The sequence below is a fragment of the Fomitiporia mediterranea genome, assembly GCF_000271605.1.
Source record: "Fomitiporia mediterranea MF3/22 unplaced genomic scaffold FOMMEscaffold_2, whole genome shotgun sequence".
NCBI lineage: Eukaryota > Fungi > Basidiomycota > Agaricomycetes > Hymenochaetales > Hymenochaetaceae > Fomitiporia > Fomitiporia mediterranea.
Genome location: NW_006760387.1, coordinates 3,351,167 through 3,375,110, shown reverse-complemented (window position 1 = coordinate 3,375,110; position 23,944 = coordinate 3,351,167). Strand labels below are relative to the sequence as shown.

The 23,944-nt window shown below is 46.7% G+C and overlaps 9 protein-coding genes across 9 annotated transcripts; 2 read left to right on the top strand and 7 right to left on the bottom strand.

Annotated features, from left to right (window-relative positions):
- Nucleotides 1–882: 882 nt before the first annotated feature.
- FOMMEDRAFT_117941 (translation initiation factor 6) lies at nucleotides 883–2,217 on the bottom strand. The gene is made up of 4 exons (XM_007263100.1): nucleotides 2,138–2,217; nucleotides 1,544–2,079; nucleotides 1,354–1,474; nucleotides 883–1,181 (listed from the first exon to the last, which is right to left on the bottom strand). Exons 1-4 carry the CDS (start codon nucleotides 2,145–2,147, stop codon nucleotides 1,111–1,113), a joined length of 738 nt encoding a protein of 245 aa, XP_007263162.1. The 5' UTR covers nucleotides 2,148–2,217; the 3' UTR covers nucleotides 883–1,110.
- Nucleotides 2,218–2,406: 189 nt separating this feature from the next.
- FOMMEDRAFT_76757 (DUF185-domain-containing protein) lies at nucleotides 2,407–4,236 on the top strand (the record flags this gene model as incomplete). The annotated part of the gene is made up of 6 exons (XM_007263099.1): nucleotides 2,407–2,538; nucleotides 2,620–2,766; nucleotides 2,828–3,223; nucleotides 3,293–3,685; nucleotides 3,752–3,857; nucleotides 3,950–4,236. The coding sequence occupies 6 exons, from the start codon at nucleotides 2,407–2,409 to the stop codon at nucleotides 4,234–4,236; spliced, it is 1,461 nt and encodes a 486-aa protein (XP_007263161.1).
- A 78-nt stretch (nucleotides 4,237–4,314) lies between these two features.
- Nucleotides 4,315–5,345, bottom strand: FOMMEDRAFT_152223 (uncharacterized protein; the record flags this gene model as incomplete). Its single annotated transcript, XM_007263098.1, has 3 exons — nucleotides 4,315–4,905; nucleotides 4,993–5,143; nucleotides 5,266–5,345. 3 exons carry the CDS (start codon nucleotides 5,343–5,345, stop codon nucleotides 4,315–4,317), a joined length of 822 nt encoding a protein of 273 aa, XP_007263160.1.
- Nucleotides 5,346–6,858: 1,513 nt separating this feature from the next.
- FOMMEDRAFT_152222 (kinase-like protein) lies at nucleotides 6,859–8,749 on the bottom strand (the record flags this gene model as incomplete). Its single annotated transcript, XM_007263097.1, has 6 exons — nucleotides 6,859–6,896; nucleotides 6,951–7,105; nucleotides 7,156–7,592; nucleotides 7,643–8,041; nucleotides 8,096–8,401; nucleotides 8,450–8,749. 6 exons carry the CDS (start codon nucleotides 8,747–8,749, stop codon nucleotides 6,859–6,861), a joined length of 1,635 nt encoding a protein of 544 aa, XP_007263159.1.
- Nucleotides 8,750–9,866: 1,117 nt separating this feature from the next.
- Nucleotides 9,867–10,919, bottom strand: FOMMEDRAFT_152221 (uncharacterized protein; the record flags this gene model as incomplete). The annotated part of the gene is made up of 6 exons (XM_007263096.1): nucleotides 9,867–9,968; nucleotides 10,031–10,111; nucleotides 10,186–10,205; nucleotides 10,260–10,465; nucleotides 10,535–10,560; nucleotides 10,620–10,919. 6 exons carry the CDS (start codon nucleotides 10,917–10,919, stop codon nucleotides 9,867–9,869), a joined length of 735 nt encoding a protein of 244 aa, XP_007263158.1.
- A 391-nt stretch (nucleotides 10,920–11,310) lies between these two features.
- FOMMEDRAFT_144748 (uncharacterized protein) lies at nucleotides 11,311–13,443 on the bottom strand. The gene is made up of 2 exons (XM_007263095.1): nucleotides 12,720–13,443; nucleotides 11,311–12,624 (listed from the first exon to the last, which is right to left on the bottom strand). Exons 1-2 carry the CDS (start codon nucleotides 13,345–13,347, stop codon nucleotides 11,963–11,965), a joined length of 1,290 nt encoding a protein of 429 aa, XP_007263157.1. The 5' UTR covers nucleotides 13,348–13,443; the 3' UTR covers nucleotides 11,311–11,962.
- A 205-nt stretch (nucleotides 13,444–13,648) lies between these two features.
- On the bottom strand, nucleotides 13,649–19,685 carry FOMMEDRAFT_75682 (uncharacterized protein; the record flags this gene model as incomplete). The annotated part of the gene is made up of 30 exons (XM_007263094.1): nucleotides 13,649–13,799; nucleotides 13,945–14,022; nucleotides 14,093–14,216; nucleotides 14,286–14,559; nucleotides 14,614–14,637; nucleotides 14,708–14,930; nucleotides 14,989–15,059; nucleotides 15,110–15,197; nucleotides 15,254–15,274; nucleotides 15,329–15,436; nucleotides 15,495–15,696; nucleotides 15,754–15,873; nucleotides 15,930–16,094; nucleotides 16,150–16,315; nucleotides 16,371–16,741; nucleotides 16,794–17,071; nucleotides 17,131–17,159; nucleotides 17,210–17,390; nucleotides 17,445–17,464; nucleotides 17,526–17,607; nucleotides 17,692–17,815; nucleotides 17,895–18,068; nucleotides 18,121–18,217; nucleotides 18,272–18,370; nucleotides 18,431–18,538; nucleotides 18,753–18,856; nucleotides 18,905–18,948; nucleotides 19,001–19,063; nucleotides 19,184–19,385; nucleotides 19,445–19,685. 30 exons carry the CDS (start codon nucleotides 19,683–19,685, stop codon nucleotides 13,649–13,651), a joined length of 4,032 nt encoding a protein of 1,343 aa, XP_007263156.1.
- A 383-nt stretch (nucleotides 19,686–20,068) lies between these two features.
- On the top strand, nucleotides 20,069–22,132 carry FOMMEDRAFT_131691 (uncharacterized protein; the record flags this gene model as incomplete). The annotated part of the gene is made up of 4 exons (XM_007263093.1): nucleotides 20,069–20,108; nucleotides 20,162–20,336; nucleotides 20,391–20,531; nucleotides 20,581–22,132. The coding sequence occupies 4 exons, from the start codon at nucleotides 20,069–20,071 to the stop codon at nucleotides 22,130–22,132; spliced, it is 1,908 nt and encodes a 635-aa protein (XP_007263155.1).
- Nucleotides 22,133–22,392: 260 nt separating this feature from the next.
- FOMMEDRAFT_152217 (uncharacterized protein) lies at nucleotides 22,393–23,627 on the bottom strand (the record flags this gene model as incomplete). The annotated part of the gene is made up of 8 exons (XM_007263092.1): nucleotides 22,393–22,500; nucleotides 22,559–22,723; nucleotides 22,808–22,928; nucleotides 22,989–23,082; nucleotides 23,137–23,163; nucleotides 23,219–23,360; nucleotides 23,418–23,531; nucleotides 23,583–23,627. 8 exons carry the CDS (start codon nucleotides 23,625–23,627, stop codon nucleotides 22,393–22,395), a joined length of 816 nt encoding a protein of 271 aa, XP_007263154.1.
- Nucleotides 23,628–23,944: the final 317 nt, after the last annotated feature.

The following is a 23,944-nucleotide window of genomic DNA, read 5'->3' as shown; positions in this document are numbered from 1 at the left end:
GGTTAAATGTTCGTTGCATACTACTCTCTATTTCTCCCTGAGGTATGTCAGAGATGCAGTTTTATCCTGGAAAAGATATCATAGATAATGAGAGGAGGAAAGGCCGAAGTTGATCAATGTCAAACTAACTGGAGACCTGCACACAGCCTGCAGTACCTGTACAGGCTGTTGCCAGAAGCTTGCAAATTTACCAGAATGATAATGATCATGCACTGTGCCACATACTCCAAAAGGCCATCCGACGTCGCACATTCCGCCTTGGCACATATGTTTTAATATTGCATTACTGTCTGTCCATCAGGGAATTGATGATACATCATGACTTCCTGATCTATGCAAAGTAACCCCTTGAATAACATAGACAACTCACCTTGCACATTCAATGTGCAGTGTGTAATCGTGCTATTCTTGTTCTCCAGTCCTACAATACAGCAAGTAGTTCGGCAGAAGTAATTAACAATGTCGCTTAATAACAATCGACCGATTCGGAGGAGGCGAGATCCTACGCTGGAGCTAGTGGCATCTCACCAAACCTTACGAGAATTCGCACCTGGTACGTTACTTTCCAAATTTTCCAAAAAATCTCCATCATCATAAGACTACTAAATAACTGCTTCCCTTTGATACTCTCATCCGCACACGTCAACCTTTCCCTAGTATTCTTGAATGAAGGGATTAATCTGAAGATAAATTATCCAGAAGAAGACAAGGAGAACCGACACCTCGTTGATATCGAACTGACAAGACTAGAGGATGGCGAGACACTGAGAAAGGAAGTCGGAATAACAGTAAAGAAGGCCTTAGATATCATGTCCGAGGAGGTTGATAAATTATTACAAGCCTCTTAGTTTCAGTATCCGATTGCTGTATAATAATTTAGGGAAAGATTATTGATTTCATCCATGTGAATGGCGGATTTCGGTGTATTCGTTAAACCTTGGGAGCCAAGTATCCGGGAAAGTACCCCGTCTTGGTGGCAGTACGCTCAAAGGTACGCGACGAAGAAAGAAAAAAAGAGTAGGAAAGCAGCTCTATCCATTGCAATAAGGAGAATCGATCGACAATACTCGTACACTGGTAGTCCTTTAATTTCCACGTCCCTAAGAAACGCTATGCCCAATTGTCGATGAGCGAGTCACGCATCTCGCCGATAACAGCTGATGAGTCGTGTCCTTGTAATTCTAAGAGTATTCGAAGTCAATATCATCATGTCTTATTGGATAGTCATAAGAGTTGAAGAGCGGGAAAGGATCGTGAAGTAATCGGAGGGTTATGAAATAAGGAGATACAAGCCAGTGAAAGATGCGGGTATATAACGTTGGAGGAAAGGAAAATAAGAAAGAAAAGACGCACTGAATGCCGCTTCGATGACACTGATTTCTGTTGCGGTGGTATCGAGTCCGGTAAATGCACACCAATCATTAACGACCAGTCCAGCACCGATCACGTCTGAACCGCGGTTTACCGTACCAGCCTACGAATGAATAAAATTGAGAACTCTCAAATCAAGAAGAAGCGAAAACTGAGGATGAAATAAACGCACCACCAACGGCACTTGTAGCAAACTACTAAGTTCGTCTTGGTCTTGTATGCTTGTCTTGGGGTGTACGAGAGCTCCCTGATTCGAAAGCACACTATACGAACCAACGAGTACGTTATCCGCGATCGTCTGACGGAAAACCTCGACTTTAAGGACATCCGCAATGATTTCTTCCGTTTCGCGATCTACATCAGGATGTACGAGCGCAACATAATCATTGCACGCGACGACGTTTCCTAACGCACTCAGTCGTTCCTCCACTCGTTGAATTGCAACTGCGTCAGGGAGTGAATTACGAAGATGTTGGAGTTCTTGGTCTGTCGCTGTTGCGGGGACGAGCAGACCATGACGGTTGCCTGCTGTTAGGCGACCGATGATGCGTGTACCACCGATGGAGGTGTGTACGATGGGGATGACGTCTGCGAGCTCTGCTTCGAACGTGCTGTAGAAGTTGGTACTCCCCTGAATCGCGACGAGCGCGTATGAGTTTGTGAGTTTGGCGAAGACGCCGATGTCGCTGCTGTTCTCGAATTGAGTGCCTGTATGCTCGTGTGGTTTGAATTCGGGATCAGAAAGATGGAGAAGTGGAATACGTACGGGTAGCCATGGTCAGAGGGTGAATTAAGATATTCTCTTTTGGCTTGAGTTTCTTTTCCTTTGAGTTTGGGGTATTGAATGGGTTTGAGGGGCGAGGATGAGGACGAGGACGAGGATGAGAGAAAGATTCAAAAAGATGAAAGTCTATAAATTGAAGTTTTACACAGCATCGCGGTACCGAGCCGCTGTTTTCTTCCGCCTCCTTCATCACCACTCGAGTCACTCCTTTGCTGCAAATGATCCTTCTGCATCTTCGTCGACACAATCCGATGCATCTGCGGTTCCGTATCGCATGTAAATCGCGTACGGCGACGTCGCAAATTCATGTTCGACGAAATGTCACTACGAACACTGCACCACGTATGACACAGGTTGAAAAACTCGTGCGGGATTCAATAAAGGTCCGGATTGCATATAAACACATAAATTTACACAAAACATAAGTTTCTAACTATGGAGGGAAAATAATCGTAATAATATAGGCAACAGGACCAATGTCCGTATCGACGTACATGCAGTTCTGCCTTTCTCATCCAACGCATGGATACTACATGAACCCAGACAATCCCGTCTTTGGCAAAGCAGGCGACTTCATCACAAGTCCTGAAATCAGTCAAGTATTCGGCGAGGTTCGTCTAACTCATCCTTACAAGGAAAAAGAGAACAGAAAGATGACATGCCGCAGCCCAGCTCATCGCAATCTGGCATTTATCACGTTGGCTAGCAGCGGGCCAACCACCACGTATCCGGATAATCGAACTTGGACCAGGACGCGGAACGCTTGCCGCTGACGCGCTTCGTACATGGGCCCAGTTCCCTGCGGCGCGTGCGGCCTTGAAGAATGGAGGTACGCTGCATCTTGTTGAGACGAGTGATGCGATGCGGAGGTTGCAAGGCGAGACGTTGAAACGTTCAGGCGTACTTGGGCAGTTTGAGAACTCGAATGGGAATGAGAATGGTGGGTTTGTGAGGTGGCATGGTGCGTTGGAGGACGTACGTGCTTCTCAGCCGGGTGTTGATAAGGATACGTTCACTGTGGTCGTTGCGCATGAGTTCTTCGATGCATTGCCCGTGCACATCTTAGAGGTTAGTCCCTCATTTTTTTTCGTCCATTCTCCTGTTAAATCTATTCACTTTGTATAATCATGCGTACAGAGAACGAAAGACGGATGGCACGAAATACAAATCACCACCTCACCCGACTCAACCGCTAAAACACTCCTTACCTCATCCTCTACATCCTCCCCTCAATCAACGCCGCAAACCGAGTCAGAGTCAGAGTCAGAGTCAAATCTCCCACCTCTCCGTCTCGTACGCAATCCAGAGTCAACGACCCTCTCATCCTTCCTCGGCTCCCTCTCTCCGCGATATACATCCGTACCCAACGGAGCTCGACTCGAGGTGTCACCAACGAATTTCAAACTCGCGCGTACACTTGCCGAGCTTGTGAATGATCCCCAGGGCGCTGGTGGAAGTGCGTTGATAATTGATTATGGACGTGATGTTGCGTCAGGAAAGTCCCTACGCGTGAGTTCTTACTTGACTTGGGTTCACCATCCTGAACAACTAACTAACGACTAACAATGGCATTCCGGGAAAAAATTGTTTTCTCAGGCATTCAAAAAGCACAAGATCGTTGACATTTTCGAGACGCCTGGCGAGTGCGACCTCACCGCAAATGTCGATTTCGCACTTCTCAAAGAAGCTATCTCCAGCACAGGTAAGACCAATGCTATCCTCTATTCTCAATCTCTTCCCTTTCCAACGTCGTGCATGCTCGTAAACTAATCTAACTCCCGTTCCTTCCCGCAGCAAACTCTTACGGCCCACTCACTCAACGCGACTTCCTCATAAACATGGGCATCGACGCACGCGTCTTACGACTTTCCGCTTCCAAGGCCGGTACAGACAAAGAAGGGAAGGAGGAGATCGTGCGTGCTGCAAAGCGGTTGATCGACCCGACGGGAATGGGCGTGCAGTATAAGGTACTAGGTGTGACTGGAACTGGTGCACGGGAAGCTGGGGAGAAGGAAAGGGAGGAGGTATGGCCGTTCGTTATGCCGGCGCCGGGGAATGCGAAGAGTGGTGAGACGAAGTGAATGCAAGGACTTGGACAACAGAGTACATTGGTATTTGTTGGTAGAGTAGATGAGGAATAATAATGCGATTCGTGGTTATCAAGTTGGCGGTAATCGCTCGTGTTGTCGACGTCCATCACCGTCTCTATGCCCTCGATGTCGTCTATGAGAAGGTGAACGAGATCGCAACCTATCACGTTTCCTACTCTCCTCTTCCGCACGTTTTCTTCGTCTGTCATGCTCATGCTCGTCTCCATCACCATTTCGAGATTTACGCCTTCGCTCGCGGTCTTCCCTTTCCTTCTCTTCCATTCCACTTTCTCGTGTTACATCCACACCACGCTCCTTCCTCACCAACTCATCACTCCTGGTGGTAGTAAGATCTTCGCCACTCCTATTCCCAGACCCGGTCCTTCCATCTTCTAACATCCTCCTCTTCCCTTTCTCCTTCTCCTTTTCCCGCTTCCACATAAGCTTCCTCAAACACGTCTCGCACAATACGACTTTCACAAGTGCCTGCTTTTGTTCTCCATGTTCTGCATACGCAAATGGCAATTCCACCGTCTTCAGTCCTAATGGGGAGGAAGGAAGGGAGGAAAGAGGAGCGTGTAAGGGACACCGTGTATTCCCGCAGGTCTCTTCACCTGCACCTGATACGACTTCGTCTTCTGTTCGCCAGCGTAATGCGAACTACATACAAAGAAAAGTGTCCATAAAAATACGCGAAGGTAAGCAAGAGAAGTTGGACGGGGAAGAGAAAGAGGAAGAGGAACTTACGTTCCCAGATTTATAATGCTTCAAATCACACACTGCAAACTCACGATAAAGACTCGCGTAGTACTTTTGTGCTAGACGATCTTCCCACGAATTCTTCCTATTTTCGTTTTCCTTGCCGTTTGTGTTATCTGCGTCGTCTTCGCGGAGGAACCTAGAGAACAAAAGGACAGGAAGACAGGAATACACAAGCACAAGCAGGTCAATCAGTCCGTTATTCTGAACACGTTTTGAATTGATGAATTTGTGAGAGGAAGGATAGGGGAGGAGACATACTTATGAGACGCCTTAAGGATGTCAAACTCTGTTGGACCAGCGGGGATTGGCAGACGTGAGCTACTCGCATGACTGTACATTGGCTTTGCTTGACAAATGCAGGCGGAGGCAAAGCCTTGCAATTGTAATTCTAAATGTGGTACACGACTAACTCAGTTCGAGGATCGACGGTGATCGACAAGCACGTGATATCAAAACACCTTCTCATCATCTAATGGTAAATACAGTAGAATATGTTTTACCGCATAACATCGGGAGAAGACTGAATCCAATGCATTATGCACTTTATGCATTATTGCATACAATTTCAGCATGTTCATGAAGGTAAGCTTCTAAGAGTGTCATAGCGTTGGAACTATAGTTGCCGCGGTCCGGTCCAGGTCCGGTCCAGACAGGTTTTTGCTGGACTGTGAACCGGACCAGGACCGATTTCTTATGAAATCCTGGACCTCGGACCGGACCCAGCTGGACCTCTTGTGGAGATAGATATACTATTAAGTACTATAATAATATGTTTCTGAATATATGTAAGCTTATATGTATCAGAATACAATTACTTTTATTATTTGTATTATACTAAGTGTAAAACACAAGAAGTACTAGTGTAATAGAAATCAGTTCCCACGGTCAATGCAAACTGCCGTTTACATCTGTAAGACACAGTATAGTCTATTTGTATGCTTAAAGGGTATACAATACACTATACAATATATGTAAGAGTAGTTCACATCTATTAGGCTCTGTACAGTCCATTTGTATGCCTTAAAGAAGTAGTATCTACAATATAAACGGTCCACAGTCCGGTCCAGGGTCCAGGCGGTCCAAAGCGGTCCGGAAATTTTTGTCAAACGCTGGACCGTGGACTGGACCCCTGTTGGACCCAACTGGACCGGACCTCAATCGGACCGGACCCGGTCCACAGCGGTCCTGGACCGGACAACGGCAACTATAGTTGGAACAAAAGGCTTGCAGCAATGGTGGATACAAATTGCAATGACACAGTATGCAGCAACATCACCAAATCGAACACGAAAATGTATTGGAATTTACTGCTAAGACATATATTTTTTACATATTGTGGATCCTTGTATTTGCTTATAAAGTCTACATGTAAATATATTGCCTTGTCAGACTCTGCACGTTTTGGTGATGAACATAAATTATGTCTCACGTGATTTCCTACCATGTTATTAGAGAAAGAACCTTCTTTTATGCACTTGCGCAGAAGATGCGAAGCGGAGAGCATGGCATGGTAGGAATGTATGGTAGGCAAGGGACATAGATACCTTATACCAGAGCCATTTCATTATGTCCGTGACTTTCCTTGCATACAGAGAATAGTTAAGTGCATCGAGGGTTAATACTATGCAAACTTCAAAATACTGGCTTTGTATGTTCTAGACTCTCTAATTGCTCCAATAGAGAAACAGAATATCTATTGTACCGAAGTTGATACCATCAGGAAAGGGCGAAAAGAAAATTTGAAAAGAAAAGAATTGAATATATTGACTGGTTCATTACATAACATTATGGAAAGGTGAAGACGAACGAGCAAAACGCCTTTCTGGAAGTTGGACCCTTTCATCATACAGTCTAAGCTGCCTTCTTACTCGAGCCAACTCTGTGCAACCCTGTGCATTAACAATAGTGAGCAATGGACGCTATAGGAAATATCATAAATAAACTGACGTTACGCTGGCTACAAGTATGTAACGTGCTCGATGTGAAGTCAATGATTTTGAACGAGCCGTTGCTGTCACGGACAATGTTTCGCGGTTCCAAGTCGCCATGACAAACGCCAAGTTTGTGAAGTGCCAATATTGCTTCGTACAGTCCACGCCTACAATGTTGTTAATAAGGTTTGAACAAATCCTAATCTACTATACTCACCTCTCATCGCGCGTCAGTTCTGGCCAATTTTCATCACGGCTGAGCACATCTCCTTCATAATCCATCACCAATGCCAGTGTTCGCCTTGTTTCGAAAAGTCCATAACACTGCGGTACAATCGTCATAGACACCAAGGATGTCTTACCGATGTGGCGATATATGGCGAGTTCGTTGAGCAGACGTCGAGCACAACCCTTCTCTTTGTCCGTCTCACCCTTCCCGACCGTTTTTATTGCATATCTGCGAGATTCTAAAGCTCCGTTGGGTTTGTCGCCATCAGGAATCGCCTCGAAAACAGTCCCGGTTGACCCATATCCAATGCCACGCTGGACATGGAGTCGAATAGTGCCCTTGTCCAAAGGCGGGAATGCATTGGTGTCCACAGCATGAAATTCAAGCCACTTCTTATTCGACATGGTTTTTGGTGACCACGTGATCTGAGAATAGTTCAATCGATGAAATAACGAATTGGAAAAAAAATACTCACAAGGAAGCCAGGAGACAAAGCTAATGAATTGCCACCCCTACTACGAGATCGAGTTTCTGGTGGCTCAGCCCTTGTCACTTGGCCTCGACCTTTAAAAGATGGATCGTGCTGTTCTGGCGGTTCGGATCCATCAGACTGTCCCTCAGTTCCTTGTACTGGAGCTGGCCGAAGCTGCCCGCCCATGTCGGCGTTGGAGGGAACATCAATTTCCTCTGCAATAGCCAGCATCATCCCAACCAATGCACGGAACGGCCTGGTATTGTTTAATTGTTCTTCGATAGTCGAATAAGTGATATATGGCACTTCCCCTGCACGTCGGTGGAGTCGGAGGAACACCCATCTTGTGAAGCACGACAACACAAGCCACTCTACTTCGTACAGGATCATGTACACACACGCCTGAGAGATTTGTATCATCAATAAAGTTTCGGAATGCCCTTTAATCACACAGACCTTCATTATGACTTTCATTCCTATCGTGGGCCTTTCCGAATCCAACCGTACCTCGAAGCCGACTTCGCCATCTTCGCCATTTCTGTCATTAGGCGGTTCAAATACTTCTCTTGCAGACATGTCAAAGACACGTGGAGCCTTTATTTCAATCAAACCCTTCTTGCCCCCCGTCGTGGTTAACACGAAGTCCACCTTAGACCTGGTTTCCGGAACCGCTGTTTCATTGGCAACGACAACGGGATTGCCAAGAGATCTCATGATTCTCTCGAGAACACTAATAGGTCCACGATCTACATAGCCACTGGCCTAAAAAAATAAGATGTAGAAAGTGGCTTCATAAGAAGTGATGCTTACCTCTGGTTCAGTCCTAATTACACGATTTCTCAGCACGTCATCCTCATAGTGTCGCTGGAATCTTCCCTCAATACTTTCTGGGACAGGATTTTCACCAAGAACCCCATCAAGAACATTGATAAGTGAATCGACCAACTGTGCATCTCGGCGAGCTTCAATTATTGTTTGATCCGACTCCCAACGAGACAACACTTGCTGAAGTTCAACATCTGTCACGGCACCGGATGCCGATTGGCGACTGTCGACTGGTGGACAGTAGAATTTAGCATGTTCACGTACGTAGTCTTTGAAAAGTGCCATAGCGCCAGGTCTTCAGACGAGCGTGCAGTGAATGGTAAGAAGTAAAGTAGGTGGCTCATCGTAGCTTAGCCCTAAATTAGAACGAAGGCACGGTCATGTGATGAGCACATGACTTTGTTCCACCTGGAAAAGCTTTGCTGGTGGTCAATTATAATTGCTACGTGCTGCTGCTCTGCGTTCTATCTCCTATGTTATATTCGAGATTTGCAGCACAATGCTGCATGTGATTCAATGGCACTGGGAACAGGTACATTTTCTATATTGATGTACGGACGCTCACCTTTTCCGGCTGCCCGAAGTATCTGCTCGAGTACCAAGCATAAGATTTCCACAAGTCAAAGCGAGTAAGTTTGTTTACCCTAACCCTTTAGATTCGACCAGGTGCACTGTTTGCTTGTGTAGTGTTATGATTCCCCGGATGTATAGATATTCGTATGGTCGAGCAATGCTCCTTTCGGACTTGTACTTCCACAACAGTAGCACTCTGGTGTTCTCTCAAAGCATTTGAGCTAGTCGGGATTATAATTCTTCTGTGTCTCTTGCATGACTTTCAAAGTCGAGTATTTCTGTAGCCGTTGCTGGCCCTTTTCAATTTGCATCTCTAAGCCTGTCTTATTTTTTTTCCTGTTTCCTTTGAAACAATGAGCAGGCTTCCAGTGCAGGCAAATCATACACACTGTCTTGGAGCAATCAACTATGTATTGTGGCTGAGTTGACACTCTCAAGAAACGAGGAGAATTGAATGAATTGACTTTAGTGACTAGTTTTGTTACATAACACTATGGTATAGTAATGACAAACGGGCAAGGGGGTTATCTAGAGATTAAACTCTTTCCTCGTATATTCTGGACTAACTTTTCACCTCAAAGAACAATTCTGTGCAACCCTGTTCATTATCAGTAGTGAGTGCTGGCCAATATATTAAAAAAAATAGTACAAAGAGACTAATATCATGATGACAGCACACATGTACGTAACTCGCACGACGTAAAACCAATGGTCTTTAGTGAACCAAAGTCGCCTCGAACAACATGCTCGAGACTCAAAGTCATCATGATAGACTTCAAGTCCGTGTAGCGTCGATATTGCATTGAACAGATCTTGCGTTTAACGTCGTTCAATAAATTGAAGCCGCATAGTGCAGATCAATAAGTGACTCTCCATCACGTGTAAGCACATTGCCTTCATAATCCATAACCAACGCCCATGTTAGGATTGTCTTAAAAAGATCATAGCATTGTGATACAATCTTCACAGGCACTGGAGATGTCTATTCGATACGACGATATACATTGTATAACTCTGCTCTTCGAGTGTTTCGCCTTTTGCGACTGCTTTTATTGTGTACATATGGCAATTCGCCTACAGCACGACTGTGAAGTCTGAAGAACACTCATTTTGTGAAGCACGACGATACAAGCCACTCCACTTCGTACAGGATCATGTACACACACACCTGAGAGAATCGCTTCATCAATAAAGTTTCGAAATGTCTTTCAATCACACAGACCTTCATAATGGCTTTCATACCTGTCGTGGCCCGTGGGCCTTTCGTAATCCAACCGTACCTCGAAGCCAGCTTCACCATCTCCATCATCTCCGCCATTTTGCAGTTCAAAAAGTTCTTCTGCAGCCGAGTCGAAGACAAGTAGAGCCTTTATCTCAACCAAACCCTCCTTGCCCCTCAGCATGGTCAAAACAAAATGCACCTTAGACCTGGTTTCCGGGGCTGCTGTTTCATTGGCAACGTCAACGGGATTGCCAAGAGATCTCATGCATGATTACCTCGAGAACACCAATATGTCCACGATCTACATAGCCACTGGTCAAAAAAAATGTGGAAGGTGGCTTTATAAGAAGTAATGCTTACCTCTGGTTCGGTCCTAATTACACAAGTTCCGGGCGCATCATCCTCATAGTGTCGCTGGAATCTTCCCTTCATACTTTCTGGGACGAGAGTCTCACCAAGCTCCTCATTAAGAACATTGATAAGAGCATCGACCATCTGCGCACCGTGGTGCGCTTCTAATACTGTATGGTCCGAGTCCCAGCGAGCAAACACTTGCTCAACTTCAACATCAGTCACGGCAGTGAATGCCGTCTGATGACATTTGACGGGTGGACAGTAGAATTTAGCATTGTCACGAAGGTAGTCTTTGAAAGATGTCATGATGCTAGATCATTCAGAAGGGCCAAGGGACACAAAGTCGCAGACGAAGGACATGTCTAGTGCTAGTGGCACATACATATGACGTGCGCATGACTGGGCTGGGAAATGGTGGCAAGCTAGCCTTGAATAAAGCCGTTAGCGGACCATCTCTTAAGCTTTGCATAGCTAAAAAAAAATTGGTGCGTGAGTTCTCAATTACTGTAATACAACAAAATTCCATATACGTAAGTATATATCTTTAAACCCCTCCCAACTTTCCTACCGTACCCATCCCCATTTTCTCGTTTTCTCAATTTTTAATAGAATATATTATTTACAATTTTACATCCTCCACCCGCGACATTAATAACAATCAATACTCACAAGCAGGAGACTCGTCTATTAAAAAAGGCGGGAACATATAAAAGCCACAATACAGAATTTCAACAACGAACATGGGGGACTCAAATTGAGGCTGGCTGAGGATGGAGAGGTGGAGGATGAGGGTTCACGGGTTTGTGTAAACAGGACGAGGGACGTGCGGGTATACACAGACAAGAAATGATCATGCGTAGAGTGTGTGTGTGTGGAGGGAGAGAGGAAAGTCTCTGGTCTGGCGAGAAGTAATGAAGAAAACACATACATACATACGAAAACAAACATAGAAACAAAACGAAATAGACAAGTCAAAAATAACACAAATCAAGATTGTTTGCGTGAACGAACAGACGGACGACGACGCAAGGTAATATGTATAGTCCGTGAACACGCATAGCGGATAGCAATGGTGAAAGCGGATGATGACGATTCATGGATAGATGGAACTGGGAACTGGGAACTAAACAAATGACCAGTCATAACCCCCCAACAGTGAACACGTCCAACCAGTAACCAAGGAGTGCAAGCAAATATTAAATTTAGGAAGGTAAAAAAGAAAAAATATTATGTTGCATTGCACACCGCTCTTTCTACATGCACTAAATCCTTGCACAAAACACGCACACGAGTCCGCGTTCTCACTCGCAACCAGACGAAACGAGAGACGCTCAGCTCAACACTCAGGCTCAGTAGCCACCTCCGTACGCCTGACCAGGTCCTGGGCTATGCCTTCCACTCATTGCACCTCCAAGTCCAGGTGTCGTCCTCCCACCATACGCAAGGCTCGGTCCAGGCGATTGTCTACCAGACATAGCCGGCTGAGGCGACATCCGTCCCATATCAAGTCCCATCTGCGGACCAGGTGATCGTCGACCCGTAGGTCCACCAGCAGCAGCCAAGTTACTCATCGGAATCGCCTCACCACCATGCATACCTCCTACAGTAGACACCGACGCAGCATCGTTAAACGCCTGCGGTACAGGCCCTCGGTAAGGATCATAATACCCCGCACCTCCAGCGGCAGCAGCAGCACCTCCTCCACCAAACGACGGATCGTCGCGATACGGTTGATTCGGATTCAAATGTGGGAGTGGTGGGACCGCGTATGGGTCACCGCCCGGCGCGTACAAATCCGCAGTGGAGTCAGCCGCAGTAGGGTGTGAATATTGTGATGGCTGTGAATACGCTGAATAGCCGGCATTCGACGCGTTCCGTGCCAGGTTGACTTCCGAGGCGGAATCAAGGCCGGCGCCAGCACCGGCACTCGTTCCTGTGCGAGTTGAAATGGTGGGCAATGCGTAGTTGAGATTATCGTTATGCGCGTTTAGTTCGGGCCATTTGATCGGTTCTGGGGGAGGACGTGTGTAATGTTAGTTGGGATCATTACCATCACTGAGAAGTCGGGAAAAAAAAGAGAGAAAAAAGTAAAGGAGAAATACATACCATCTTCAAAGTCGCTGTACCGTTTCCTGGTGAATTTCCAGATGAAGAACGCAACGACACCAATGACTGCGATACCACCAGCAACGCTGACACCGATAATCGATCCCGTGCCGAACCCACTACCACTATCGTTGCTCTTGTCACTCGTTTGAGCGGGGGAAGAGGCAGACGACGAAGCTGTATCCGCTGCACTTGGTGTAACTATAACAGTCGTCATCACCACAGAGCCATCCTGATTAGTGGTAGCAACAACACTGTCGGTAGGCTGCTGAGTTGTCGTGGGGGGAGTAGTCGGCTGTGTGCTCGTGTTCGTGTTCGTCGGTGTCGTCTGTGTGTTTGTCGGAGTCGTCGGCGTTGCTGTGGCCGTGTTAGTGTTTGTATTGGTGTTGGTCGCTGTATTGGTCGCTGTCTGCTTGGTGTCCGTATTAGTATTGGTGTTTGCATTGCTATTCGTATTGGTATTCGTATTTGCTGGTGGTGTATTTTCGGATAGCGTAGGGACGAGTTGACGGTCGACCAACACGTTGTTGTCCCTGCGGACTTGGTTCGCGCCAGCACGCCCACACACACATAGGGCAAGGCAGAGGACGACGATGAGGGCACGCGATCGCGATGTTAGGCGGCCCATGAGATGCGGACTCGCTTTTCACGCGCTGTCGACGATGAGGAATAAGAAGAAAAGAAAAGGGTGGAGATGGAGGCAGACGGAGAATGGCAGGAGACAGAGGTGTCGGAGAGATTGAGTGGGTCAGACTGGGGGTCGTAAAGAAAGGTGAGAGAGACGAGGCAGTGGAAGCACAGCCACTCCACGCCTCCTGACTACCGCTCATTTCTCAACTCATTTTTTATTCCGATTTCATGCTGCATACAATATAAGAATTATTTCGATCTCACTGCTGCTTCTAAGCTATGCTACAATGCACATGTGTCTACGCAAGGGTCCGCCTTCCCAATATCGTCGTAATCTCTCTCCGCTCTTTCAACCAAACCGGAAATGATGCCATCGAGCTGGCGTCTCCCTGCGCAGTCAGCTCCTTTAGTTCAATCAAATAATTCGCAAACACGATCAGCGTCCCATATCTGTCGTTCCAAGGCTCAATTTAGGTTCCACAGCCAAGAGAAAAGGGCCTCGACTCACCGATATCTTCGTATAGTATGACGTGTTACGTCGGTCCACAGTAAATAAGCGAAGCGCGATGGAAAGGAGACAGCAAAATAAACTCACAAGTAATTGACCCCGAGGTTCATAAGTTTCTTCTGCTTGTCGCTTCCCTTGGGCAGTGCCTCGATCTTCAGTTTGTAGCTGCAAAAGAAACGCGTTAGCACCGCCATCACCGTATATTTACCTCTTGGCACGAAAAACAGATCCTTACTCATAGATCGCTCTCCTGAGATTCTGTACATCCTGCATCAGGTCGATCGCACGATCTGTCAGCGCCTTCGCCGCCTTGCCGTGTGATAGAACGCCAACAAGCTGCAAAATGATCTTGTACTCCCCTTCGTGGCACATCAAGCCTATATTAGCAAACAACGCATACGTCGTTACAATTGAGTTGTGATTCTTACCTTGTAAATAGGCCTCTTCTTCGCTCGGTCCATCAAGAGAATCATACAGATCATCGCTGTCGACATCCTCATTTGAGATGGTCAGTTCCTCGGTTGTTCCGTTCCACGCTGAGACAGTCGCAACTAGGCATGCTGAAACCATGCCCGTAGTCGTGCGACCTCGGCCCATTTGGCAATTGAAGATAAAGTCGCCCGCGATATTCTGTTCAAGTCCAGAACGTACGCGCTCGTATAGCTGGAACAATGCATCTGGGAGCGGTGCTTGCTCATCAGTCTAAATTTGAAAATGTTAATTACATGGCGTCGTATAAAGTTGCCAAGCGCTTACAATGGCTATACGGTCGTAATTGATCTACAGCACAAGAAACAAGTTAACACTCCTTCTCAGTTGCAAAGACTTATTTGAATGGGTAGGTAGGTACCTTGTATCCCTCCTTCGCCATCAGATCAAACACGTCTCGCGGAGTAAGAATGTCGTCCTCAGTGACATTTTCCCATTGAGGTATTATTGAGAAGACGCCCGGCCGTTCTTCAACTTCATCATGCAGCAAAATCCGGCCGTCGTTCAGCCGAACTTCACGGATCACATCCCGTTTCAAGTTAATCTCCATGGATTCAACCGTGTGCGTAGTTACTCCAGTTGCCCTATGGTTCAAAATGATGGATTTGAGCAATCTCCGAGAATTAGAAATCTGGTACGTACTCCACATTTTCAAGCGGTCTATCGATCAACCGAAGAACATGCGGTCTACCCGCTACATATAATACAGGTTCCTGTAATTCATCTCAAGTGAGTTCAACCAGTACTATTGTGGTAATATGACCATGCCACTTGCCTCGCGAAGTGAGGTCCAGAAGACCATATTGCTGCCCGAAGCGTCTGCATTTACCCTTTCTAATGCTCGTCGCAAGCTAAGGCGGTTCTCAGCAAACCATTGCTTGGTATTTAATCTAGGAGAATTGCTTACCCCTGGACGGTTGGCATCCCGCTGTAAATTGATGAGCCAAACACATCTACAAACTAGAATTAATCTTATAAATACCTTCCACAAACCATCTTCCCTTCGATAGCAGCACCATTGGGAGTCGAAACAGAGCTCAACTGCACCATTAATGGAACACGACGGAAATTAGGAGATCCTTCGATGCGTCTAAGAAAGGAACATCCGTAAGAATAAAAACCGCAAATAAATACGAACAATCACATACTCTGGTAACGACATCTTCTGCAAATTCGAGAAGAAGTCGCTTTTGAGGATAGTCGACGCCGAGAGGATTGACCCCCTTCTGTTGACTACAACTTGACGTGCCTCATCTGGAAGTGCCAGGCCTTCCGCGAGGTCAACGCGTTCGAGTGGCTTCAGCGCTTGCAAGTCCTCTGCAAGCAACTCTTTTTCAAACGTCTTGATAACTGTATGAAGGCATCAGTATGAGATGGTTCGGGAACCATGGATTCTTCGTTACAGACCTGGATGGTTCTTCACGAAGCTCTCAAATGACTCTACAGTCCGGATAGTATCTGGCTCTATCGTCGAGAGGTACCACCGGAAGATAATGAGCTCAAAGTATCGCCTCAAGTTATGCAAACCTGTATTAAAGACGATGAAGATTCAAGTGCAACGATAAAAACGAAGTCGTGCTTACCCCTCTGCGCATACATCTTCCTCTGTTGATCGTTCGTCGCCTGCTCGGCATTTATCCGTGCTTCCTCGATGGAGTCTCGTAGGTTAAACGCCTCGGAACACGAATCGATCGCGGAATCTACTGCTTCCTTTACTACCAACCCATTTCGAATGACACGGAGGAGATCTGGCGATATTTTCACGCATGAGGCTTAGCAATAGGAACAATACAGAAACCTTACTATTGATAACCTGGTATGATTGGCGGTTAGGATCGCTCTGAGAAAAGCTAGTGTCCATGATGAGACTGTTTGATCTGCGCATAAAAGTCGAGGGAGAACGAGGAACGCGAGATCGGGCATCACTATGTGCCATTTGGAGCCACTGCTGGATAAGTAGAATGATAATCTTGGAATCCTAGTCTAAGCCAAGTTGAACATCATGCTTCAACTGCATCACTTACGGAAGCTACAGTACTCCTCCCCCTTCCAAGCTGGTCGTTCAATACGATCGGCGTCTTCGATGAATGCAGGCGAGTCACAACGTCCATAAGATCGCTCAAATCCGTGAAGTCAGGAGGACGTTCCGACGTTATTGGAATGCGTCGGTAAACCAGCCGAGTCCCGTCATCCATTTGCACACGCTGCGCCATGATTTCTTTCAGCGTCTCGACCGCACCTGGCCCGACGTCCTCCCATATTGGAATGACAGAACCGTCGTGAGCCTCGGTGTGCAAAAGGAGACGACCACCAAACTTGTCAAGCTCTGCAACGACATCCTCTCTAAGGCGCTCCTCTAACACCTCGAGTCGGGACGCCGAAATGCCACCGTAGTCTACGGTTTCGATCAGGGCTGCTGCTATATAAGGACGCCCAGGAGCGCTTACCTTTCATGTTACGCAAAGAAAAGCCTTCTCGTCGCAAGCAATAAGGAGCACCATTGATATAGACAACAGGCTCTTCACGAAGGGTGATCCATATGATATGCTCCGCATCCGAGTAGTCCTCTTTCACTCGGCGTACAACTTCGTCAATAGCATCTGTACTCGGTTGACCGAGTGCATAGATCGAGGTCCCCGCAATGTTCCGGAAGTTACTCGCTCCTCGCACTCCCTGCATAATGTCATGCGCTTCACTTAGCCATTGGTCGGACTTCAGGAGCGTTCTAAAGTCGATATTATAAATCAGACAAGTAAAGGTAAGAAACGATAGGAAGTGCATCACCCTTCGCGTAGAATCACTCCACTGCGAGTCTGCGGCAGGACATCAGATAAATAAATAAATATCCTGTGTGTAACCATACCTTCACGACATGGTCCGTATACTCGTCCCCAAGGACTTGCCCACCTGCTATCATTACATCGTTCTTGACAGCCCTTCCAAGAAGCCTTTCCGACCTACTCTTCGACAGCGCCGAGAGGTCATGGACTGGAGCGAAAACGTTCAATCGGGAACCACGGGACTTTCGCAAGTAAGTCACTTGACTGATGGAAGCGTAAACAAACGATATCGATTCTTTGACATGCGCATTTACTCACTTCCAAATCTCAGTACGAGCCTTCGTACGCGGCCGACATATCAGTTCGCAAAACCCATGCACTAAATGAAGAGGTACTAACCTTCATCCAATCATAAAAGGTTTCATTGAAATCATTAAGACCCGTCTCTTCAACATAGTTAGCAAAGGCAATGATAAAGAAACTGCGTGAATGACGGCAAGAAGCAAAGTACAAGCATATTTTTTTTCAGTATCTGCAGTTTGGAGTTAACCGAAACGAAGCCTACTATTTCTCGATTCCCTTGGCGGCCTTGTCAAGGTATGTCTCACGCCCTTGCTCATCTAGGCTCGTGAGTGAATAGCGTATGCGGTTTGTTAGAATCTCCTCGCGAAGATTGACAACATGATCGCCTTAGTTGTAGGTGTGAGATAGATTAGAAATGGGTAATATAGAAGACTAAATTGTAGTGTAAATAATCCATGCACGTACATGAGTCAATAACGCGGTCTGCCAGGCGCTTTGATGCAGTTCCGTGATCCAAACAGCCAAGCAGACTTAGAATAGCACTGTAGTTTCCCGTCAAGGCCTTCCGCAGGCTTTCCATGAGTGCTGGGTGTGGAAGCAACAGCTCAACAGCAGTTAGTGTATTCTGACCTTGGAGACCTAGGTAAAGTCAGTACTCTCCTCTTGGAGTATGTAAATTACATCAACAGACTTTGCTGTAGCACAGCTGTGAGGCGTAGAAGCGATTTGCTCAGTTCCTGCTGTGCATTTGCCTGTTCCAGAGACATAACAACTTGGGTATTCGTCGGCTATAGGACAATGTTGGCATCTGCGCAGTTCTTAACATGTATCATCGAGCTAACCGTACTGAACCCGGAGGCCGATGTGGATCCTCTCGCCAGGAAAGGATCTTCCAAGCCACGTGCGATAATTTGTTTGCGGCGGACGAGAAGCGCGGCAACCTGCCATATTGACACCCTTCAGAACCTAATGCACATGCGACGTGATCGGAAGTTGCTCACCATTGCGAAAGTCGTTCGTACGGCGCCCATGCCGCATGAAAATACAAGTGACGTCTTGATGGGATCGGTTTGCTTAATGACGCGCACATATGCGTCAAGATAATTATCCTGATAAGACGCGGTTAGTCTGGGTCCTATTTTCGATTCGTTCACGCTGACTTACTTCAATTGGTCGATCCGGAGAAATCGGTATGCTTGTTTCCAAGATAGTTAGTATTCACATGTTTCCGGGAAGTCTGTCTGTGCAGCCATACCGATAGTACTAAACACATATTATCATAAGATAGATCGCAGATGGATAACGGGGAATGATAGGACAAACTTCAACACGCCAACCTTCATTCTTCATCGACTCCCATAATTCTCTTGAAGTCTTGACGTTATTAGTATCCACTGCGGTCCACGTAGGAACGATTTCACCGTCCGCTGGAAAGTGGATCAGATCGAGATAGTGGAGAATTTCATTGCTGCTACACGTACTGGCCACTTCGTTATGTGTGAGAATTAGACCGCCAAACCTGTAGGCTTGTATCAGTTATACGGCCATATCAACAAGTGTTGTCAGCCTACTTCACGGATTCTTGTAGAATATCATTCTTCAAGCGTTTCTCTATGTCTTCTAGGTTTTCAGCTCTATCGGACATCGGTAAGTTTTTCCGAGGCTCGGAAGCATCGCGTAGGACGAATGAACGTCCAGAAATATACACTAAGTCGGGTTTAGACAGTAATTCAAACACCGAGTTGCGTTTGAACTTACCTATGGGTTCTTCTCGGGTCGAGAACCAGACACAGTCGTGCGGGTCAGATACCCCAGGACGACACCTTAATATCGAGAGAATAGCTCTCAGGCCCTGCGAGCGAGGCTGAGCAGTTCCGAAGACATTCAAATTTCCCGTTCTCGGAGCTCGAAAATTAGGTGCACCGTGAACGCTAAGTTCAAGGTCAAGAGCACGTCCTGGAGTTGAATATAAGAGTAAGCATATGTCATATATCGTACGCAATATATATGCGTACCGGAGGGGTAGTGATCCGTCTTCAAGATGAATCCTCGCGAAAGCACGCTGCCTGTCCTACTCTTTACAACGGTGTGAACAGCTCTCTGGAGTTGAGCAGTCTCATCTAACACGGGGATTCCTGAAGCTGATCTAGTAGCCGATAACGGCCGCTCCACAGAGGAGAGTCGAGATAAGGAGGTCGGGCTGGAAGATAATGCAGGAGAGGGCGTGGACAAAGGACTTGGGGAACGCCGATCCATGAGGTTATTGGACAGTCTTGCTTGCAGTGCTGAGCTCATTGCGGACATTGCGCTTAGCCTCTCAGGTGCAATGGTGGTGGTTGGAAGTTAAGAGAGATCGATAATAGAACTGCCCGCCACAAGGCAATTCGCTGGACAGCAAGGTCCGTTCCTTCTCCGTTCTCGACACTGTTACACCGTCCAAATGAAACGCGACAACGTGACCTGATCAGCGCGGAATTAGATAATGACGTAGATTTTGATCCCATCAAATCTGGTCCACTTTGAGTTTGAATTAGACTGGCCCGGTTTACTCGCCTTTGCTTATTGCTATCTCTTCTCACTAATATATAAAACGGAGAAATGCTGCGCTGAGTTCCCGCTCTTCACAGTTACAACCACACATGTCCCCACTATCATTCGCGTACTACTGTTCTGGTCATGGTGAGGGTGCTACCCCTTTGCTCATAGTGAAGTACTTCTCATGTGATTGCTAGGTTATGGGCATGCGACGCGAGTGTCTGCAGTCGCTGCGCATTTGCGACAGCTCCAAAATGCACCAACAGTCCACATCGTATCATCAGCGCCATGTCATGTCTTTGACCTGGCAATCTCGTGTGGCGCGCACTATCGGTATGCCGAGATAGACCCTGTAATCGTGCAGCCTCTCGCGTATGTTTCTCTCGTGCTACATTGCCTGTCCAAAGGTCTGACCAGTTCGTCAAGATATTATGTGGACAGGAGGAAGAGCGTTGAAATTCTAAAATCCTTCCTCCAGAAAAAAGAGCGTAAAATTGCCGAGGAAGTTACTTGGCTGAAGGATAATGCCATCGACTGTGTGCTTAGCGATGCAGCCTTTCTCGCTTGGTGAGTATATGCAATACTGTATTTTCGCACTTCTAACCATTTGCACCAGCAAAGCAGCCAATGTTGCTCGAATACCGTCTGTCCTTATCACAAACTTCACATTCGACTCTGTATACAGCTATCTCTCCATTCGTTTCCCTGAGGGTTCACCGTTGAATCCGAAAATCCCGGCCGAGTCTTTCGATTCTAAGCTATCACTATTGAACGACGACCCGATTCCTCCAGAAGAGCTGGCTCCGCTTGTGAGAGAACTACTCGACGGCTATCGTTGTGCCGAGCTTCTCCTGCGATTACCGGGAAATATCCCAATGCCCTCGTTTTGCATCGAACCGACTCTCCCATCTTATTTGTGGACTGAACCAGAGCGGAATAGATTCCTACCGGACGTCTTGGCTTCTTTATCCCAACTTCCGTCATCCGAGGATTTACATCCCTCTACCCCGTTCCCATCGAAACAAACTTCTGGTGTATGTAAATCTCTGCCACGTAGAGTGGTGCAAGCGCCTCTCATCGTTCGACATCCTTCCGAAGACATCTATACCCCTATCGGACGCAAACGCTTACTTGATACTCTTGGCGTACCCGAGCATTTGCAGACACCAGAGACGAAGATTCTTGTAGTGAGCTTTGGCGGACAGGTTTTCCGACGGCCGCATAGTCACACACCGTCAAGGAGTCATAGTCCAACGGATACGCACTCCGGAAGCGTTGGCATCTCGCATACCCCATCAACAGAGTCTCTCAGCTCGAATGGAAGCGCTTCGAATGCACACGCAAACCATTATTACCATCATTCTGCCGTACACGCCAGAAACACACGAGAAAAGCGTAAAGAGAAAGAACCGTTCGTCCATGTCGTGTCGCCAATCGCTACAGAATCTCATATCTGGGTGCCCGGTGCGCCGCCTGCGAACAAGACGCCTACCGTTTCTAGCTTTCCCAGGCTCGAAACGCTTGCAGACGATAATGATTCAGACTATGATTCCGTAATGGGCACGCCTCTGCTGGATTCGGGTTCAGATTACTCTGATTCGGAGGTTTCAGAATCCGTTCAACTTCAAAGGTTCTTACCAGACAACTCCTGGGTCGCGATAGTCTGTGGCGGAACTGCCACTTCCTCCAAGACTTGCACAGGCGGAGGACGAGACAACGATAATGACAACGACGAACTACCGAAAAATTTCTTCATCGCCCCACAAGACGTCTACATGCCGGACTTAACCGCACTCGCAGACGTCTTACTCGGCAAGCTAGGGTACGGAACAACAGCCGAATGTGTCGACGCGTGTACACCGTTCGTCTTCGTTCCGCGTCCGTTGTTCGTTGAGGAACATGGACTGAGGCGGTTGTTGCAAGAAGAAGGCGCGGGTGTTGAGCTCTCTTGCGAACGGTATGAAGCGGGTGATTGGGCGGATGCGGTTAAGGAGGCGTGGGAGGCCGGGAAGGAGTTAAAGAAGCGGAAGAGAGCTGTCGGTGATGACGGTGTGAGGAAGAAGCAGGGTATGAATATGGCTAGGGAACTGGTGGCTTGGGTACGGGAGTGGCAAGATGCGGAAGTGATGTGCTGCAGAGGTGAAGGAGTAGAAGCGGAAGTAGAGTAGAGGGCGACTTAGATGCGAACGGACCCAAACATTCTCTATTTTTGTATTTTAGATTCGCTATTCTATTAGATGCCTACGGCAGGTTGGCATCCATCTTGGCTTCAGGTTCGGAAACGGATAATTGGTTTTGATACATAGAGTTTTTCACGGACAAGTTCCAGCTCGTAATGTAGTCCAGTAATCGACATGTGTACACAGTGTAACCTATACCCATCACTATACAATCATGATATTTGTATGCCCCGGCTATATGCTAAAGTTTACCCCTCAGTGTCATCGACTCTTGCAAGTTTCGCCTGGGACACCTCGACCACGTTGAACTTTTTGTATCGATAGTAATCTTTGACGACACTGACTCCAAAAGTCGCCTAAGAATAAGACAGGTCGTGTCAGGTAATAATAAAAATGTAGAGTCCTTTGGAAGACAGGGGAGGGACGAGAACGACTCGCCTTGAAAATCTCAACCAAAATGAATAAATCAGGATTCTCAAGGTCGACCTTGTGTTCTTCGGGGATACATTGTGCGATCACTTTGATGACTTCGTCCCGTGTAAGGGTGTTGTGGTAACGCATTCTAACTTCGAGTTTGTACTGTGCAATCGACGATGATGCCAAACACCAAATAAAACGGTAAGTTCAAAGTGAATATTTCGTGAAGTGTTTGAAAGGACGAACTCGAGAGGACCTCTTTTCTTCTCGTTCAAAGACGGGTAGAACGACGCGCTTGCATAATGAGATAATTTCCGGAAGATTAGTGTCGCAGGAGCTTGAAATAGGGGTAAAGCGATGTGTACTCCTTCAACAAGCAATAATTCAATCAGTTCTGCAAGTGGTCCTGAATTGTGCATATATGTACCTAGTATGTGTAATTCCTGTTTCATCGACTCTTTTCATATGCAGTGCTATAAGAGATACAGGGTCCACAGGAGATTTGCACGAGATAAACACCACTTTACGATGTGTTCAGTAACGCACATGGAATAGTGTGCTGAGACGAAACGTACAACAAGGCGTATTTGTTTGACAAGCAGCTGTCCAATATTCAGCTTATTTGAGACTTACAAGGAATTTGACTAGTACACTTACCGAACAGTTTTTCTTTTCGTGGTCGTTTCATGTTCTGAACTTCCTTGGATATGGCTTTCTCAAGGTCTTCTTCGTCGCTTTCGTTGACATCATCACCATTGACGATAGGATCTTCAGCAGGAGGCCACAGTTCTTCCACAAGCTTTTAACGACTTAGAGATACAGAAGTCACCAGAACTTATATATAGTGTATACTCACCCTCTCAAATAAGTCATATGTTTCCCCAATAGCCTGTCTCTCCTTGCCTTTGACACAAGTTATCCAAACACCAGGACCATCGATTTTGGGGCGTGTCCAGATTGACGTGCCATCCTACTAAATGAGTAATAAGTCGTTGAACGTCACATGTGTCACTGAACTTACTGAACGAAAGCGTTTCTTTGAGGAGCGTGCTTGATTATCGGCCATTGTGGTTGTTAGAAGAAAACGGCTTGGTTTACAGTCATTCGCGATCGACGCGAGATGTGGAAGGAACAAACACCTGAAAACAGAGCCACACAAACACTTCGCTTGGCAGCAGCCTTATACTTATAGGTTTCCTGCATGTACTTTAAGCTGCTGATTATGCTCCATGCTTTACCAGCATTCATAGCCCGTACCTTACTTATTAATTTCATGACACTCGCAAAATGATCCATATACGCTCAAAGAAATAGATTGATTTTTACACTAATTCACATACCAATAGACACATTTCTCTCGCGACTCTTCGAATTAAGCTGTGT

Excerpts from the sequence above, each read along its gene's own strand:
- FOMMEDRAFT_117941 (XM_007263100.1), bottom strand. Across the intron at positions 1,475-1,543 it reads TGCTACAAGTGCCGTTGGTG|GCTGGTACGGTAAACCGCGG; the intron begins GTGCGTTTATTT and ends ATTCATTCGTAG. Across the intron at positions 1,182-1,353 it reads TGTCATCGAAGCGGCATTCA|AATTACAAGGACACGACTCA; the intron begins GTGCGTCTTTTC and ends GAATACTCTTAG.
- FOMMEDRAFT_144748 (XM_007263095.1), bottom strand. The coding sequence starts at position 13,347 with ATGGGCCGCCTAACATCGCGATCGCGTGCCCTCATCGTCGTCCTCTGC. Across the intron at positions 12,625-12,719 it reads GTACAGCGACTTTGAAGATG|AACCGATCAAATGGCCCGAA; the intron begins GTATGTATTTCT and ends GTCCTCCCCCAG.